General features: G+C 39.2%; 2 protein-coding genes across 3 annotated transcripts in view; one reads left to right on the top strand and one right to left on the bottom strand.

Moving 5' to 3' along the window:
* Positions 1 to 14,200, top strand: part of UBAC2 (UBA domain containing 2) — an 88,278-nt gene that overhangs the window by 14,447 nt on the left and 59,631 nt on the right. The window lies entirely within an intron of this gene.
* On the bottom strand, positions 206 to 5,466 carry GPR18 (G protein-coupled receptor 18). 2 transcript variants are annotated; one of them, XM_063393542.1, is made up of 3 exons: positions 5,191 to 5,466; positions 2,751 to 2,879; positions 206 to 1,856 (listed from the first exon to the last, which is right to left on the bottom strand). In XM_063393542.1, exon 3 carries the CDS (start codon positions 1,810 to 1,812, stop codon positions 847 to 849), a length of 966 nt encoding a protein of 321 aa, XP_063249612.1. In that variant the 5' UTR covers positions 1,813 to 1,856; positions 2,751 to 2,879; positions 5,191 to 5,466; the 3' UTR covers positions 206 to 846. The 2 variants fall into 2 exon arrangements, with proteins under 2 accessions (XP_063249612.1, XP_063249613.1); XM_063393543.1 differs by lacking the exon at positions 2,751 to 2,879.

Here is a 14,200-nt window from a genome sequence, read left to right on the forward strand (position 1 = left end):
AACTGTTGAAAGTATCTAAAGACTGATTTATAAGAGACAAAAATCATGTGTTTGATATTATAGAGATACATTTTTTGTAGTGTGTGATTATTCAAAAGAAGTTGAAGCTTGAATAGCTACTGCAGTTGCTTGTGTTTGTTACCTAGAGTTTGTTGCTAGGACATAGGCTGCTAATGTGTCTGGAGAAATTCATATTTTCCTATGAGTAAAAAGAATACTTTGTGCAAAAGTAAGGTTTTATAAATGTGTACATCACACCCACAGGTAGATAATGAACAGTTTGACCACTGTACCCTTTGATGATATTTTTATGACTGCAGAATGTAGTCAGTTACAAAGAAATCTGCATCAAAGTGGTTTGTAAGTAAGTAAAATATAAATTTTACCTATGTATGCCTTCTCATTATGTCATAATGGATTTGATCTTGAGAGAATGAGGTTAATTTTAGAAGTGTGGGATATACAGTAGTTTCAAGAGCATTTGACTATACAAATATAAAAAATTAATATATGCATTGCATCATAATTCTTCAGTGTTGTTTCCTTTATTATATTAATAGTCACTTTCACATCTGACAATATTCATAGTCATTTGAGGTGATAAAAGCATTGGAAAGCTTAACACCGAATCTAGGTTTTAGTTCATTTCAGGTGAAACAACAAAAGATGTTGAGCAAATAAAATAGGGACAATTATTATTCTGCTTCTGTCATATTTACAATACAACAAATACATCTGTTGTATAACCTTTGGGTATAGAACATTCTTCTGTGTAGCCAAGTGCTAGAATTTGGAAAAAGAATCACTTGTTTACATTGTGAAAGTCCTCTGACATTTTTTCTCTTTTTATATCATCTCACTGTTCATATTATTGAGTGATCTTACACTTCCAGTTCGAAAACTTTTCCTGCGCACGCTTCGAAGGTAATTGCGATAAAGGATCACGCTGATGACTCTTGCCTGGAATTGTTTGGAAACAATGTAGTACAGTATAATATCCAAGCATGTACTGAGATTCATGAGAAAGGTTGTAAAGGCTGCCCAGGGATTGTAAGTTGTATTTTCATCTTGCAACATCAGGAAGGCAAAGCAAATGTGGAAGGGTACGAAGCAGATGAGTACCTGAGCAATCAGAGTAACTATAATTCTTATGGATCTCTCCTTGGCCTTAGGCTTCAGTTTGGAAGTCTTGCCATGAATAAAATTATAAATAATGACTAGGTAACACCCTATCATTATAAACAAGGGGATCAAAAAGAAAAAAATTAGGCGACAAAAGTTCAATGTATTTACTTCCTTTAAATGGATGATATCAAGCATTTTCATGCAGGTGGTGAAATTTGAGGCTTGGTCTGGATCAGATCGTAAAAACACCAGTGGGGATGTTGTTGAGAGGGTCATTATCCAGATTCCAGTGCAAGCCAGCACAGCTTTTTTTGTATTTTTTAGTTCTTTGACATGTTTGGGCTGGACAATAGCCATAAATCTGTCTACGCTGATAAAAGTGAGCAGCCACAGAGCAATGGCTGGATAAAACACGGTGAAAGCCCCGAGGATCCGGCAGAATGTGTCTCCAAAAGGCCACGTGTCTGTCCCATGGTAGATTAGCCGAAAAGGCAAGGAAAATATAAAAAATAGGTCAAGTAATGCGACATTCATCATGTATACAGTTATAGTTGTTCTCTTCTTGGTAGTGCAGCTGAACACCCATAGTGCAGTGGCATTCACCAACAATCCCACTGTGAACACAAAGCTGTAGAAGACCAGTGATGCAATCTTGTATTCTTCTGGGTGGGGATTTTCTGGCATCATAATTTAATTGAACTTAGGAATAGTTGTTGCACTCCATAAATACCCTAAAATAAGATATAATATGGGAAGTTATTCTCAGTCAAATAAAATGAAACGTTAAAAACAAACAGGAAGATTGTTTTAGAATGGTATTTAGTGATGAAACTTGTTTAGCTCTGAAGTGTGCTAGCTTTGTTGCTTTTTCTGACTGCAAATGTATTATCATTCTCTGAGGGAAATATATGTATTGTCAGACTTGGGAAAATAGTATTTATAAGCATGTTTTAATAAATATTTTAATTACTTAAGGGGCCTTTTAATATAAGGAATCAAAAAGTCAAGATTGACATTTCAGGTGTGCATGAGTAACTGATTATTAGATTGAAATAGTTGTATTTGAACTACGAGAGCTACTTTCTAAAGAAAATATTTCTTTAGAAATATTAGCTGTCTGTTAAAAAATTCTTGACTAAAACTAGTTTGAATAGAAACAAGTCAGCATGGCATGTAGTGGAATTTGGATATGTAAAAGAGTATTGACTTTACCTTTTATCTGTGTAGGACCTATTTAATTCCCAAAGGAACAGGTACTTGCTTATAAAAGACACTTTAAAGCTGAGTATCTACATAGCTTCTAATACAGTGTTTAATCCCAGGGCATCAGAACCACCCACTCAACATACAAATAAAATGAATAGATTAATAGACTTCCTGTTTAAAAAAGTAAAAAGAAGCGAAGCAGCAAGTCTCCAGCCAGGCCATATGGGAACGGTATTTGTTTGTGGGGAAAAGTTGCTGTCTGGTAGCCAGCTACCCCAGAGCAGAGTTATGTTCCTTCATCCAGCTTCTTGGTCATAGGAATTGGGCATCTGAAATGTCACTGTGCAGGCTGAGGTGATGAGAGCTGAAGGAGAGGATCCCTGGTTTGCTCTGGAGCCCATGAGGATGGCAACCCTTACCTGGTGTTTGCATGAGTGCTTTGTTTAGCCCTCACCCCAGCCCTTTGCTGGCTCTTGCTGTGGTCACGGTTTCATGACTTTATGTGGGAGGGTTCCTCTTGTCTGGCCTTTTACCCAGTCCTGTGGCAGCTTTGTGAAGAGGAGGAGGAGGAGGAGAAACAAGTCAGTTGTTTGTCAGATCTTCCCACTTGTGACAAACAAGCCAAGGAAGTTCTGCAGTATCTGTTAGGCACCAGAACTGTTCTCAAGAGCAGAAGGGTGCATAGCTTCTGTGTGATTTATCTACAGAAGTGAAGAATGCATTAAAAAACAGGTTTATTGTTACTGCCCATCTGGTTAATGCTTTCTCTGTAATGTTACCAAATACTTTCTCAGTGCTACAGGAATGCATAGGGGATTGAACCAGTGTTTGTTAATCTGGCATGCTGGTCTGACACTGGCAAATACCAGCTGCTTTTTGAGAAGAGTACCCATGGAATAACTGACTTAAATATGGCTTGTTAAGTCTTATATAGGCTAGTTTCTGCCTTGAAATATGGAGTTTGGGCTTCTAATTTTCTTACAATTCTCCAGTTTACAGATATATTAAAAAGTTATGCACACAAGTATTTAACACTTAACTTCAAGGTCTTTTTTTCAGCTGTACAAAACAAAAAAGGTGTTTTTTTTGCTCAGGTGAAGACATTAGAACATACAACAGAATTTGTGTTTTGTATGAAAAAAGCTATGTATGTAATGCAAAAAAGAGGTTGGGAGGGCATCTGTATAAATGCCTCCCAAATTCCTGATTATGTGAAGAACTCTAAAAATAGGAAAAAATAAAGAATTAAAGAATGCTAGCAAACCCGATTGAAGGTTAGATGATATATGTTTTAAAATGTTGCACATGTACTAACAGCATAGTTAAAATATTATCTGGCACATTGTTCCACTTTCACTACTGCTGCACAAAATTGTCCAAATGTTGCTTAATAGCCACACCTCCCCCTGCCCTTGCACATTGTAAGTTTTTTTCCCTTTTGTTCTGTTTTTTTTTTTTTCTCCCTTGCTAGTTATTGTGTACGACAGTGCAGAATTACCAAGCTTAATATCCTGAGTGATTTGGCAGGTGGATTGACTAGTAATGTATAAGGTGGAAGAATTCACTTGAATATTAAGAAACATAATGGATTTTAGTTTTGGTTTTGCTCGTCTCCTTTGGATTTGCAGTGACTGTAATTGTTTCTGGTCAGGTCATGTTTTTGAAATAACCAGTAGCTTGGTGTTCATGGGAAGGGAAGAAGTTAAATCTGGTGTGATCTTCTTTCCATGCCTTGTTTGCTGGTTATTTCAAGTTTGTGACAGTTTTGAGATATATCAAAGAATGGACCTGCTGTAACAAAAAGGGTTTGTTGGATTTTGGTGGTTTTTTTTTTTTTTTTTTTTTTTACTTGATTGTTGGAGACACTATTTCCCAACTTTGTGAGTTTAAGTGCATGCCAGTTAATTTTTAAGAGCCTAAAATACAATAAAAGTAGGTAAGAAATACTGAGATTTTTAAAAAGGATGAGTTACCTGTCTCATATATTTATACATAATTGGAGATATTTTGCTTTTTCATCAGTACTTGTCTGCATGGAGTTCAGGTTGATATCTCCAGGTCATCCCAGGCAGATCTTTGGGTGTCTCTGGGTGGATGGTTTTGCCCTAGTTGCCATTTTTCATAATGGGAACATTTACTTACTGGTATTGATTAAAGCACTTGCTGAAGAGCCCCTGGAGTCACTGGTTTCTGGAAGACTTGTCTGTTAATTCTGAATGATTCCTCTGTTGTTTGTCTCAGAATTCTAATTTTTTAATGATAACTGACATTCTGAATGTCTAATGTGAATTGTGAAAGCCAGCTAGGTTCTCTGTACAAGAACAAAACGTTCACAGCAAAATCAGGATTACATCTTTTCCTCCAGATTCTTAATGCGAGTTAGGTAGCAGAGGTTCCATTTAAAGGACCATAAGTGTATCTCTCTTCCCAATCCCCCTTTTTACTTTGTGTGTCCCTTATACTTGCTTGCATTTTCCCAGGGAGAGCACGGCTTTCAGTGGAGCACAGAGACACCAAGTAACACAATCTCCTGGTTTTAGTTTCATGGAAACAAACATATTTCTTTTAGTGATAAATGTACTTACCAATTTTTTTATTTATCGCATACTTTTAAAATTTTTGTTAAAATCCTCAACAGCAGTATTTATGGTACTAAGCTTTTACAAATGCAGTATTTTTTCTTTAAATGTTATTCATAGAATGCTGCTGATATTTTGAAAGTGCATTGAAAAATTAAATATCTTTTCATTAGTTCTAGAATTAATGCCCATCTTTGGCTTCTGAACAAAGAAGTCTCTTAGCAACATGTATGAACATCCAAGTTACTCTGTTAGCATGGCATAAGGGATTGTTACTCACCTTTTGTGTTCAACAAAATTTCTTCAGAGATGCTTCTTTCATGGCCCCCAAATCTGTAGAAGGTTTAGACTTCCTCTTCTTTGCTCAGCTTCACTCAGCTAAAATAGCTCCTTTTCACAGGCAGGAAACAATGACGTAATCTCACTAGTTCTGAGCTCTTTTATTGGTCATACTTAAAAGTTACTATTTCACATAGGAGTGGTGGCTGTGAACTGGTGTTTCTATTATCTTTCAACAGTCAAACTTTTATAATATTTCCAGTGTGGTCAGACTGAGCTGTTGTACTATGTATCTTTTCAACTTTTAAGTGTTTGTGGTATAATTAAAGCATATTTTATATCAAAGTTTCCATAAAAAGGTATCTTCAAGAATACACATCTTGATTATGCATAAGTTTCTAATAAACACAGTGTAAATGTGTTTTCAGTAGAGCATAGTCTGGTGGAATTTTTGTGGAAATCCCCATTTTATTTATATTGCCTTGGATAGTAGTCAGTCTGAAAGTGACAGAAAGTCACTGCATTTGAAATGAGAAGTTTGATTCACTTGAATACACAACTTTGATTATGCTTGTACTTACAACATTTTATTAACACAGCAGCAATACTTGTATATTTTATTTGCTGTCTAAATAAATAACATGCTTATTTGAGAGCTTTGCTGAAAAATGCTGTATGAAAAGAGGTTTTAGCCTGTATAAAAATGGAGTAAAATCTCTCAGCTGTGTCACGGCAGACAGACATCGTAGGTGGGATGGGAGTATTCACAAAGGATTATAGATAAGGAAGACTAATTTCCTATGTTTCCTCTTTGTCAACTTGAAAACAGATGCACTTTTTTGAAAGGCCATTCAGAGAAGGAGCTCATTCCATGTTCTCTGAGAGTGCTTGATGCTTCAGGTCTCTGACTGGCAGCTTTGGGAGGCGGTAGCAGAGAGCTCTGTGTTGAGTAGGGGAGCACTAATGTTTTGGTCTCCACCTGACATGTCATCAAGAACTTGGCAGGATGTTCACTTGGTGTCAGAAGCAACAAAGACCTGCAGTTCAGAAATAGCCAGAATCAGGTTTGTTTGTGGGAACATCTTTCTTCACTGACTGTAAAACTAATGCAGGTAGGTGATCCTCACTTGGTGCTCAAGATAACTGCTGGGAAAAGAGGCCCCTCTCTACTGGAGTTGTGTAATTTATCTCAGCTAAATGGGTTTGTGTTAGCATGTCTGCATAGGTCAGTCTGATGGTTAAAGTAATTAGAGGGAGGGACCTAGATAGGATTTTTGGTGTGTAGATTACCTTTAAATATTTAGGGTTTTTTCTGTTTAGGTGAACTAATATGAAACTTGTTCTTTTGTGATTATTCCAAAGGCCTTTTAAATGCAGTGAGTGGCTTTAAATGAGTGCAAATCCTAGCCAGATCACCACAGAGAAATATACATCTGTTTAAAAGTGCTTAATATTTTAGGACTAAGGAGTATCTTAAAAGGACTAACCAGTGCTGAAAACTCTTCAGTGGGTTTATCATTACTAAAGCAACTCCAGAGCATGATTCAGCAGAACAAAGCACTGTTTTCAACTGTTCAGTGAAAGCTCAGTGAAATTCAGTGCCATATGTGTATCTTCTGGAAGAGAAGAGCCAGGCTTTTGAACTCTCCTAGGCAAGAGTACTTTATTTTGGGAAAAAATACAGAAGTGTGGAGGCACCTTCCAAGCTGAACTGCAGTGTGAATATGTCGAAACAGGCGATTGTACAGCCAGTGCCTCCCTTAGCAAAACAGGAAGTACAAAAGTGATTCTGGGTTCAATGGAAAGCAGGCAGATGTTGAGTTTGGGATCAGAGAACCTATATGCTGTAAGTTGTCTCTTGGCTTGTTGCCTTCTTGGGGAAGGGTGGGAAGTGTGACCTGTTGTCTTTTTGTCTTGAGGGTGGCTGATGTTTTGACCCTGCAAGGGGGGGTCATGCCTTGTTGAGGGCAGCTGGAATCAAATCCCACAGTTTACATAGGTGGCTAACAGCAGGCCAGTTGAGTTTGCTGGCAGGTTAGCCATCCATCTGGTTTGCTGGAGCATGTCAGGCTGTGTTCTGCTTTCACTCAGGCTTTTCACAGCCTTCCTGGTGGAGAAGAGGCAGCCAAACCTCCCCGCTGCTTGTAGGCTGGCAGGCCTTTCCTCCAGGCATGGAGGGGTAGCTCTGTTTGGCAGCAGTAGGCTGAAAAGAGGTGTCTGCAGTACCAGCAGTTGCATACTCCTTGTCTAGGTGCTCAGCTGGCTGCAGCTGCAGGGTGAGAAGCATTTAGAGATGAACACTAAGTCGAAAGTTGCACTGCCTGTGGTTTGCAAGAGGCAGTGGGCTGCTCTGCAGTGCCACATACCCCTGTTACTTTGGTTTCTGCTCTAGGAAGCACCTGGCTCTATTTTTACTTCCTTTGTTGTTTCTTTGCTGTTAGAAATTAGTGCCTTGCATTGGTTTCCCTCAGATGGGTGAGTACTTCCTCTGCTCCAGCTTCTGCTGAATTAAATGCTCGGTTCCATCCGGGGTCTTGTTTTGCTATTCTGAAGTTCGAGCAGTAGACAAGGTAATTTTAGTTGCATTATGTTGTGCTAACGCTGGTTTTAAGTAGTTAAAAGCTAAGCCAGTGTACTTCATGTGAGTGCATGTGATCTGTTATGGTGCCTTCACTAGCTGACAGTAAGCCTCAGAAGAAATGAGTTTGATCATTTGCAACAACCTCGAAGTGCGGCACCGAAGAGATTGCCTTCATGCTGTTGCTTTTGCAGAATTAATGTACTGCTGGGTCTTTCAGTGGTTTGGTCATGGTAGAGAAAATTCTGTTTTCCTGTTCACTTACTGTATAATGTAAGCTTTGTCCAGCTGATACAGAGACGTTCTGCACACAGTGGAACAGAAGGATTACCCTCTGCCTCAGTTTGGTAGGGAGCTGGCTTGAGCTTATGTTCCTCTTCTCCTTTCAAACTTTCCAGCTTTTGGATCTATTGAAAAGAAAGAACTGAAGCTTCTTGCATGGTTCACTGCACCAAGTGGTGCAGGAAGCCACTCTCCCATGACAGTTTGTTAACTTATTGGCTTGCTGGTGTGGGTGAGTTCACGTGCAGTTTTGGGTTACTGTTCTCAACCTTGATGAAAAGTGGGCTTCATTTTTTATTCCCATACTGTGTTCACCATACTGAATACTTAAGAATAAACCACTGGTTAGAAGTTGTCATGGTGCTGAATGAATAAAGTTACTGCACTTGTTTCCAGTTTTGCTCTGTGTGTTACTCAGAGGCTGCGTCATGGCATAGCTGTCTCTCCTCTCCCACTCGTCTGTCTGAGGGGGTATAAATGCAGTGCACCGCAGAGCTGAAGAAATGGAAAAGGGAGCAGCTTAAGTTAACTGCAGCCTGGTTAGCTGTACCTGTCATATTTTATTTACTGTCATATTTTGCTTTCTCTTCCCTGTTTTGCTAGTACACAGTATGGTTTGAGGAAGGAGCTGGTTTTTTTCCCTTTAAAAAAAAATCAACATTCCATGATTCTTCTGGGTTTGTTTGGGTTTTTTTCCTACCCCTCCTCCCTTCCCCCCACTCCTCTGCTTCATCTTTCTTACAGTCAGGACACACCCTGTGTCACTAAAAAACCTAAAAATATACAGTGCATCTGGCCAGTAGTTCATCTGTTTATCACTGTCAGTCAGCCTTTTGAAGAAGCAATACTTCAAAAATTAATTAAAATTAAAGTTGCACCTTTGAGATGTCTATGACAGTGGGGGAGTGGACTAGAGACAGAGGTCTTTTACACACCAGCAATCTGAGAGTGTCCATAGTCTAATATTAGCTCATGGCAAATACCAACACAGCTCCATGCTTGTTGATGAACCCCCATTGCCTTTGGTAAATTTCTTAAACTATTGGGTCTGCTCTGCCTTCCTGTGTTCTGTTTTGTTGGGAGGCAGCTTTTTAAGTTCAAAAAGTACACATTTCTCATAACAGATATTTCACAGTTTTTTAAAACCTGCATGAATGCTCAACTATTTTATTTTCTTTTTTTAAATCGGCATTGTCAGGAACTAGTTAGTTGTTCCAGTTTGGAAGTGTCTAGGAGAGATTTTTTTTCCAATATTTTCCTTACTAAGCATGTGGTATGTGATGTTTTTACTATTAAAATGCTCTTAAAGGTCTCAGGTGCATAAGAAGTATTGTTCTAAAATTTGGTATGTCTCCCAGGAACAGAGTTACGGTTTCAAAAGAAATGCCTTTATTTGGAGCTGCATGTACTCGGATTCCTTTGATGATGTCAAGTGCAGGAGTAGGGAGAGTTGTTCTGACTCCTCCAGAGTTCAGGAGTTTGGACAAGCTCTGTGAGTAACAAGCCCAAGTATATGTTATCAGAAATTAAACAATTAAAAATTGCTACATAGGCTTTAGCAGAGTGGTGAAGGGTTTAATCAAAAGTATCTGAAGTGAGAGTGGGCTTTGTGAATTAGAATAAGCACTTGAAATTCAAGGGTGCCTTACAGTATGTTACCCAGCCCTGGCAGGTAGCTTGCTTTGTGGAAGTGACAGTCTTCTGGTGCTGTTCTGCCTGTGCCACCTGTCCCTGGCGCAGGTGAACAAGCAGCAGTGTCTTGGGGTTGTGAAGCTTGGTGTGCTGAGGTGGAGTTTAGATGGCAAGAGAAGGAGCATCAGGAGGATAAAGGGGCTGGCATAATCCAGACTGGGACAGAGCAGCCCAGTGTGGCACAGCAGTAAATCTGTTGTAAGGAGCTGTGCTGGGCAGATTTGCTTTGTGTGTAGGCTCAGCATTGCCCTTGTAGGGAAATGAAAGAGCAGCTGAGTGTGAGTGTGCTCAGTGCACCAGAGCACCAGGAGAAGGCCAGCTTGTGCTCTGAGCTGGCTGCGGTGGACAGCAGAGCTGGCTGCGGGCAGGTGATTTCAGAGTCACTGTCTTTTCAGGTATGGAGCTGAGTCCAGTCAGAGGACTCTGTATTTCCCAGCCAGCTGTTCAGCTACAAAAACAATATCTATTTTACACACACACACACACACTAAAGGGAAGGAGCTGAGAATCCTGAGCTTCATCATGACAAGAGGTCTTATGAGAGTAAGTCAGGGCATAAATCTGAAGTTCAGTAAATTAAGCAGCTGTTTTCCTTATGTAGACATTGTGTTGGTAAAGGTGGCCTTCAGATATGATGGAGCAGTCAAACTGAACTGGGACTTCTGTATTCCATGTTCTCTGCCACTTTCATCCTTTGCCTCCAAATCATACTGCCTGTCAATGCTTTTTCATTTTAGTCTTAGAACATCTGGGACATTGCCTTCATTTGCTTGTAACTGAGCTGTGTGCTGTATGATGATCAGGCCCACCAAATTCATATCACTTACCCAAATAGCAGAAACGAGAGGGAGTGCAAAGCTTGTTTTGAACAAGGAGCAGTGAGAGAAGAGAGTGCAGTAAAGGTGGCAGGATGTTAGACATCTCTGTATTCCTTCTTCTTTCAAATTTGGCAGCATAAGGAGGTAACCATAAGAACTGTACCAGCAGCCCACGGTTCACAGCAGTCATTACTGTCTAGATGATGTAGTTTATTTCCAAGGTAATGGGGCCTAACCTGTCACACTTATTGAGGGAGTGGATTAACACAGTGTCTTGCAGTAGAGATCCTGGATCTGGCTTCTCTTTACTGCCCAGCTGTTTCTGGGCCAGTGTTTGTACTGCCTGATGTTAAGATCTCTGACTCTGGAAAATGGAAATGAAAATTTGGAAAACTTTCTCAAATAAGAAACAGTTTGGTGAAATGGTTTTGACCTCTGCTGTGGTGAGGACTAATTACTGCATCAATGCTGCCACCTGCGGATCTTTAGCAAGCATGGCAACTCATCTTTGGAACAGCAGAAATGGCTGAAGGGTTCATTCCTTTATGCACCTGCACTACTTAGCCAGTTTTTCAGGAAAACTGATTGTAAAGAGTGAAAGCCACTTTGTCTCTCCTATGGAAGGGACATACCACATGACATGGAAGCTATCATTTTTTCCATAGTTGTGGAACTGCAAATTCTCTTATTGCTTAAATAGTTACATTTCATACAGGTCGCCTCTTTGCATTTCTGTTTGTACATAAAGATACAGTTCTGAGAATGAATTGCAAGCAAAGACTTTCTTACTGTGCAGAGTCTGAATTTACCCTTAAAAAGTGAAGAATTAGAGGACACCTAGTGGAGGAAGAGAAGAAAGACTGGAAATAACATTTACCATTCTTCTTTTGGCTTTGTTATATAGCACAAGGATAAAAACTAACAATAGAAATTAAGCATCTCCGTGTTTCTTAAGCTACCCTCTTCGTGATTTTTTTTGTTTTATATGTCTGATATGTCTTTATCAAAATAAGACACAAATGCTGTGACTTTCTGTGCACAGCATTCCATTTTTCGGGAGTGTTCTGAAAGTTTTATGATTAAATTATTTCATGAGAATAAACAATGCCTTCTTTTCTATGTGGGAATAGGGGCCTCCTTTTTAGTTAAGCAGTTGACCTTTGGAGGTTATTTTCAGTCCACATGGGCATGATCAAGTTTTCTTTCTGTCTTTACTGGCAGCTTGGGGGTATTTTCCCCCCTCTTCTCTTCCTCTTTCCGGAGTTAGGAACACCTTGTTTGTTCCTCATGTTCAACCATCGTAAAGAAAGACAGGGATGTGGAAGTCCCTTTGGACTTTAAAAGGAAATCCTGCATCTAATTGTAGATGTCGGTGCCAGACAATTCTGTACAAGTTATCATTTCAGCTATTGTTTGCAAATTGGCTCACTACAGTGCCCTCTGTCATTTGATCTGAAGGGAAACAAGCTTAAAGGAGTCATTGCATCCTAGAAACATCAGTTGTCTCCTATCTGTAGAAGTTCAGCTGCAAGCATAGATTGCTACATTTTTGTTTCAAGGATCTGATATATTTTCATATAAGAGGTATCCTCCTCTATCACTGAATGAACTGCTTCCATTCCAGTGATGTTCTATGTATCTCTTCCCTCTCCCTCTATTTGTAGGGCAGTTAATTATTTGATTTCAGGGGAGGACGAAGGAAGAAAAATGAATGAATAGTTCTTCAGAGCGGCTGGAGACATCGTTAGTGTGAGGAGATATTCTGCCTGTTGTAGCCTTTTCCAAAATAGAGTGGTGGTATGATTGCTCTCCTAGGATGGATGAAGAGGGTAATGAGGCAGTTTCACAAAGGAGGTCTTGCAGTGGCTGATGCTGTAAAGAAACTCCTCTTGATTTACCAAAGTAATGAAAAGAAATTGATTCATTAAGTTCAGTGGTATCTGAGAAGGTACAGTTGTATGACTGAGACTAAAAAACAAATGTACATGAAACAGAAGACAGTGTGTACAGTTGGTAAAAAAAGTACTGCCATTGGTTCGCTAAAGAATTTAGAAATAAAAATGTTTTTTTCAGAGTTAAACAACCTTGAAGACTTTCTGCATATGTAACAAGATCTTTTAAAATTTCTTCTTTGCTTCTATTTTATGCTTACTGAATACTCCCTTTTTTTTTGTCATCACTTTGCTTCAAATACCTTGGTCTGTAGTTAAGAAAAAGGGTTATATGGTGGTCCTAATGCGGAAGTTTGTTTTGCAAAGAAATCACTTCTCTGCTACAGCTTTTCTATTTTGTTTCTGTTTTATCATGAACAAGCTAAAGAGTTTCCTGCCAGCAACTTGTGGCTTACAGTACTTAATCACTGGAAAAGTGGAACTATAGCCTTGAATCACAAGGAGGTGTGAATGGTCTTTTGACCAAAAAGCCCTAAAATGGTGGGAAACATTTTAATGTTCAAGTATTGTGAAGTAAGCCAAACTGTGTGAATAAGATAAATATTAAAACCTTCCTTTACTAGTCTTCAGCCTTTGAAGATATATTACGATGTCTGTTATCCTTATCATAATCCTACAATATCCTTATCATAATGCAGTTAGGAGTTTGATTTTTTTTACCAAGAATCTAAAACTAGTTAAAAAAAGGGCTCAGCCAAAAAATAGCACAACATTTACCAATAATATTTGTTGTAGAAGAGGACTGAGGAGTAGCCAATAACTCAACTGTTCTACAGAATTATGCTTAAAATCTTGAACAGGGGATATATGAGTCACATTCTGTATTTAGCTCCAACTTATTGTGTCTACCATGAAAATAGGTCATAACAAATGAGGCAAAAATAACTTGTGTGCTTTGCCACGTAGGTCAACATTAATTGCCATCCTTTGGCTCCACTCTACCCAACTATTATGCTAAATACAGATCCTAATAAGATAATTTAATGTTTGTATCAGATGGGAGCTGGGAGTGAAGACCCTCTTCATCCCTCTTCGACACATAGTGAAGTGTGGACTGGATGATCTGGGCCATTTGTGGGATCAGCAGGGTGGAGAGAAGCAGGATTTCTGTGCTGAAATGTTGGAGCTCATAGTGCAGTGGAGGATCAGATATCAGGAGATGGTAGGAAAGGCCACAGTTCTCATTCGTGTGTGGTGCCCATCTCTCCCTCCCCAGCACAGCCACAATTTTCCATGCAAAGGGTTCTGGGAGACTGATGCTACCCAGGTGCTTCTCTGCACTTCCTTTACTCCAGAAATATTGAAGAGGTGAAGTTACAGGAGCCATTAAGTTCAGATAGCGTCTGCATGCTTTGAAAATATTTCTCAGGTGAAGTAAGAACAGCTATGAAACTAATAATATTGAAAAGCAAGTCAATTAAATTATAACTCTTGAAATTCAGGTGTGTAACATCTCAGATCTTGGATCATTACTTATCAAATGTGTTTTCTCTAAGGCAAGAAGTTTGCAGAGTAAAAACATAGAATAGATTCAGAGTTAAAAGCTAATCTCCATTACAAGTTGGCTAATTCCCAGTATAAGGTTCCACTTTTGAGGTTATGTATGTCTGGAGGGCCTCTTGAAGTAGGTGCTTATCTTGAATGAAGTTGCCTGCTCTCCTTGATTCAGTAGAGTGCCTCACAAAAGGT

This window comes from Prinia subflava, chromosome 3 (genome assembly GCF_021018805.1).
Source record: "Prinia subflava isolate CZ2003 ecotype Zambia chromosome 3, Cam_Psub_1.2, whole genome shotgun sequence".
Taxonomy (NCBI): Eukaryota; Metazoa; Chordata; class Aves; order Passeriformes; family Cisticolidae; genus Prinia; species Prinia subflava.